The 4,825-nt window shown below is 47.5% G+C and overlaps 1 protein-coding gene across 2 annotated transcripts; it reads left to right on the plus strand.

Moving 5' to 3' along the window:
* The first annotated feature begins 6 nt into the window (after positions 1–6).
* LOC124234559 (xanthine dehydrogenase/oxidase-like) lies at positions 7–4,625 on the plus strand. Of its 2 annotated transcripts, none has more exons than XM_046651895.1 (4): positions 7–633; positions 2,418–2,544; positions 3,479–3,540; positions 4,269–4,625. In XM_046651895.1, exons 2-4 carry the CDS (start codon positions 2,475–2,477, stop codon positions 4,398–4,400), a joined length of 264 nt encoding a protein of 87 aa, XP_046507851.1. In that variant the 5' UTR covers positions 7–633; positions 2,418–2,474; the 3' UTR covers positions 4,401–4,625. The 2 variants fall into 2 exon arrangements, 1 of the variants encoding a protein (XP_046507851.1); XR_006887351.1 differs by having other exon boundaries at positions 10–633; positions 4,171–4,625.
* The last annotated feature ends 200 nt before the right edge of the window (positions 4,626–4,825 follow it).

The raw sequence follows: 4,825 nt of genomic DNA on the forward strand, positions 1-4,825 counted from the left end.
AGTCACAGAAGGTGCCAAGGCTAGCCCAAGTCTTAATCCTCCCCAGACCATTTGAGGAGATGTTATGTTCAGATCACACCTTCCTTGGGTACCTTATGTGAATCTATGAACCAGGGCCTTCAGTTGAACAAGGTGATTATCATCCTCGGGAGGAGCATTTTAGATCAGTTGTGGGAGGTCAGCGCAGGGTGGGGGTGGTATTACTTCATCTCTAGGGCTTCATATCTTAGTCAGGAAAAGGGGAAATTACCAAATTTGCCCAACCTGCAAGAGATATGAGAAGGTGAATTAGGGCTTGTTATTTTCATTGAGGCAAATAGATGAAAGAAAGAATGAACAGTTTAACCACTGGGATCATATCCATATTATCAGGCTAAAAGCCTCCCTTTCCAATGGTACAGATCCTTATTCCTGATGCACTTACTTTGGCTGCAAATAAACTATAGAGTCAGATTCCACTTCTCCTTGTCCATTTATTTTTTTCTCTTGGTATCTATGACACTACGCTTTCCTCATTTTCCTCCTATCTCTGTGTTCACAGCATGTGCTGGCTCTTCCTCTACTCAGCCCCTAATTGCTGCAGCACCCTCTGGCCTGGGCCCCTGCCCTTCTCCATCTTCACACTCCTCCTAGGTGAGTTTAGTATCATCTACTTGAGAACGGCACTCACATTTATATCTTCAGCTTTGACCTCTCCTCAGAGGTTAGATTCATTATTTCCAACTGCTTACTTGACCTCACTATATGGATGTCTAATCTTAAACTTAACAAAACCCTCTTTTTCCACTAACTTCTTTCTTTCCCAGTCTTCCTCCATCTGAGTCAGTGGCAAAAGCATCCACCCAATTGCTCAAGACAAGAATCTAGGAGTCACTTATGATTCTTTCCTTCATACACCACACCCAACCCATCCAGTAGTGTCTTCTGTACCTCCAAACCCTGCAATGAAACCTTCCTTTTCTCTCCATTTCTTCTATTGCTGCTTGATCGGGGCCACCACACCTCCTGCCTGGACCACAATAGTGTCCTGGTCTCCTGTTTCTACTCTTGCCCCTACAATCCTAGTCCCACCCAACAGCTAGAGCAATTCTTTAAAATCATAAATTAGATCATATCATGTCCTGCTGAAACTCCCCTAGTGGCTTCCCATCACACTCAGAATAAAAATCAGGATCCCTCCCCTGGCTTATGAAGAGCCACATGATCTGGCTGCTGCCTAATCCCCCAGCCGACTTCTCTTGTCCCAGTGGGTTCCACCCACACTGACCTTTCAGCAGCTCCTGCACCAGGCTTGTGTACTTGCTGTACTCAGAGCATTTGCCTTTGCTGTTCCTTCTGCCTGGAATACACTCTTCCCTGATCCTAATCAAGTTATTAAATTTAACTTAAAGGTCACCTTTTCAGAGTGGCCATTTGTGGCCACTGAGAGCAGCCACTCGTCACTCCGGCTCATGCTGTCCAGTACTAATGCTCTACATAGCACTGACCTCCACCTGGTGTTTTCTTGTTTGTTTTTGTCACTATCTCCCCTACTAGGACATGAGCTTCATGAAACCCGGGACCTTATCTCTCTTCACTAGTCTGTGCCCAGGGCCTTTGCCATGCCTGGCAAATAACAAGATCTCAGTAAATATTTATGAAATGACTGACTACATACGCTAGGCACTGGAGATACAATTGTCTAGCAATTTTGCTTACATAAGTACCAAGAGAGACTCCCTAGAGAGAGAAAAAATATGAATGTGAGGAATCTCCTTGTAATGAAAGTCTTGCAGATTTGAATGAAAATTCTGTGACAGTCAACACATATAGCAAATTCTACGTGACATGTTTCCCAATTCTTTTGTCCCTAGTGGAAGTCAAGGTTTCCTTCACTTAATAATACAACGGTATTCTGTTTGGAATGAACTGTATTCAGTTGGTTGTTAATAAATGCTGGTTGGGTTGGATTGTGGGATAGCATAGTTACGAGAACAGGACATAGGTCTTCCACTTGGACAAATCTCTCGGCTTTCTTCCTCCTCAGCTCAAGGAAGGATGAGAAGCTCCTTCTGGCTCTCATGATTCCTATTCCTTGAAGGGGCTTTCCTACTAATAACTGACATTGGTTGACAACCTACTGTATGCCAGGTATAATGTTAGGAGTTTCATGTGAATTAGCTCATTGAATCCTCACCACGGCTCTAGAGGTAAATAGTAGGATGTTCCTTATCATACAGACGAGGAACCTATGGCTCAGAGAGGCTTGGTAACCTGGCCAAGGTCACAGTTGGTGAGGGGTGGCGCCAGGATTTGACTTTGTGAAGTGACTGCTACTGCACATTGTCTGTCAACATGGGCTGACTTCAGTTCAGTCGTGTAGGGAGCCTGGGAGGGGTTTTGCCAATGCAAGTGTCTACATCTTCTGCCCCTTTTAGGAGAGAATTGCTAAAAGCCACGGGTCCCAGTGTGGGTTCTGCACCCCCGGCATCGTCATGAGCATGTACACGCTGCTCCGGAACCAGCCCGAGCCCACCATGGAGGAGATCGAGGATGCCTTCCAAGGTACCAACCTTGAAGCACAGCCAGGGAGGTGGGATGGCAAAGGGGGCTCTGCAGAGGTTGAGCCAGGCCAGAGTGGAAGCCAGGAGTGGGCTAGGAGTTCAAGGTGCTGACCTTTGTAGGAAAGGCTCAGGCCACCCTGACATGGTGGCTAACATCTACCGGAAGGTTGGCCCTCTCTTAGAACACTGTGTGGTTTGGAGACCTCCTGGAGTCTCCTGCTTTAGTGTTTGTCTTCCTGAGGTGTCTTCTTGCCCTCCCCTGCACTGGGACCGGGTGGCAGTGGGTGGCTGGCATGAGAGGAGATTGTTTGGAGAACTCCACAGAAGCTAGTGACATGGCTTCCTTCCCTCTCAGCTTTCACTGCAACGGGACTCTGTAGGACAAAGGCCACATATGAGGAAGGTGGCCATGATTCTGAGCCTTGGGCAGAGACTGGCTTCCCAGTTTTCCTTCTGTGAATGGGCCCAGGAGTCTGGACCAGGTGTCTGTTCCTCGGAATTGAGTAGAGAAGGATGCTCCTCCATTCATCATTCAATCCATCACTTATTCAATCCATTATATTGAGTCCTATCATATGTCAGGCACCATACCGGGTACAAGGGACACAGGGATGAAAGGCACAGTCCCTATTCTCAAGGAGTTCACATGCTGAGGAGGAAGATGATGTAGTTTGATAAGCTCCCTGATAAAGCTATGAGTGGTCACCATGGGAGTATGTAGGAGGGACACCTGATTCAGTCTGGGCATTCTAGGAAGGCTTCCTGGAAGACATGTTAGATATTTTGAAGTCAGGAATACAAGGAGGAAGAGGAGGGTTACAGGCAGAGGAAACAGAATGTGCAAAGACAGCATCTAACACCCGGGAGCAAAGCCACAAACCCCTCACCTGCCCTGGGGCCTGTGCTGACACTGCAACGTTTTCTTTGTACCACAGGGAACTTGTGCCGCTGCACAGGCTACAGACCCATCCTCCAGGGCTTCCGGACCTTCGCCAGGGTAAGTCTGGGCCCCAGCACAGTGTGGCCCTTCTCCCAAAGCAGAGACACTCAGGAATTGCTATTGGAGGGATGGCAAGGGCCTCTGGATTACAGAGAAGAAAGATAAGATGGCCAGTGGCTGGCCCTCTGGTAGCAGACACCTGGCATGGACAGTGGGCTCTGGCATAATTATTCAGGGAGGGGTTGTAATCAACAGCAGGGGGACTTCTCTTCCTGGGTAGGCCTAGAGAGCTGGTTCCTGGAAGAGGCATGCTGCCCAAGAGCTGAATTCCTCCAGGGCATTTGGGCTCGGCAGCTTCCCTTGGAGACTGGCACACTCAGCCCGTGGCAGAGGTGCTGAATATGGCATTTAATAACAACGCAGCCTGAGTCAGGACCCGCACCCCTCCTCCTTTCCTCCTCAGCTGCTTTCTGCAGTTGGCAGTCTGCCGAGCTTATGATGCTGCTAATGAGGTCTCCAGACAGTTCGTGACCTCCTGTAGTGTTCATGTAACTCTGAGTTAGAAACCGCAGCTGGGGTGGGTGAACATGAGATTATAGACACAGACACATCTGGCAACAGGGACAGAGGGCTGGCCTCTCCTTTCTTGGCTTAATCTCCCCAGATTTCCCCTGATTCCCCAACTAGGACAAGTTGATCCTCACTCCAATCAAACAGTCGTCTCTCAATTTGATTCAGAGTTGAGGGGTGAGTCACAGACTCCCATGCTTTTCACTGACCTTTAGGGTTGGCACATTACAAAAAGGAGTGTTTCATCCAAAGAGCTGCAAAGGGGTGGAGACGGAGACAAGCCTGTGAGGATGGAAAACACCACACCCTGCGGAGTGCTGTTAATGATGAGGAACCAGGAGACATGAATTTAAATGAAAATGATTGAAAGCTCAGATACGGACTCTGCAGACCTGGGTTAAAATCCCATTCCATCACTTAATTGATGCATGACTTTGAGCAAATTTCTCTGTTTCTAAAATGGGGATTATAATAATACCTCCTTATAGTGTCTGTGGAACGTACTTCTTGTAAAGCTCTTAGAACAATGCCCGGCACATCTTAAGTGTTCAATAAATGGCAACTATAAATTAGGATGAAGATGCATTTCCTTCATTATTCAATATTGGATCTTCATAAATTTCTCAGGCTTCCCTGAGAACCAGGGATTGTTCATCTTGCCCGTGTGTTTATTTCCTAGGAGGCTTCTCAAAGAGCTACAGTCTAACCAGACCTCCTAATTTCTCTAAAGAGAAGGGCTTTTGAGAGTAGCTGACAACTCTGCTCCTTCCCA

The sequence above is a fragment of the Equus quagga genome, unplaced genomic scaffold (assembly GCF_021613505.1).
Source record: "Equus quagga isolate Etosha38 unplaced genomic scaffold, UCLA_HA_Equagga_1.0 90239_RagTag, whole genome shotgun sequence".
Lineage (NCBI taxonomy): Eukaryota > Metazoa > Chordata > Mammalia > Perissodactyla > Equidae > Equus > Equus quagga.

Excerpts from the sequence above, each read along its gene's own strand:
- LOC124234559 (XM_046651895.1), top strand. The coding sequence starts at position 2,475 with ATGAGCATGTACACGCTGCTCCGGAACCAGCCCGAGCCCACCATGGAG. Across the intron at positions 2,545-3,478 it reads GATCGAGGATGCCTTCCAAG|GGAACTTGTGCCGCTGCACA; the intron begins GTACCAACCTTG and ends TTTGTACCACAG. Across the intron at positions 3,541-4,268 it reads GCTTCCGGACCTTCGCCAGG|GGTTGGCACATTACAAAAAG; the intron begins GTAAGTCTGGGC and ends ACTGACCTTTAG.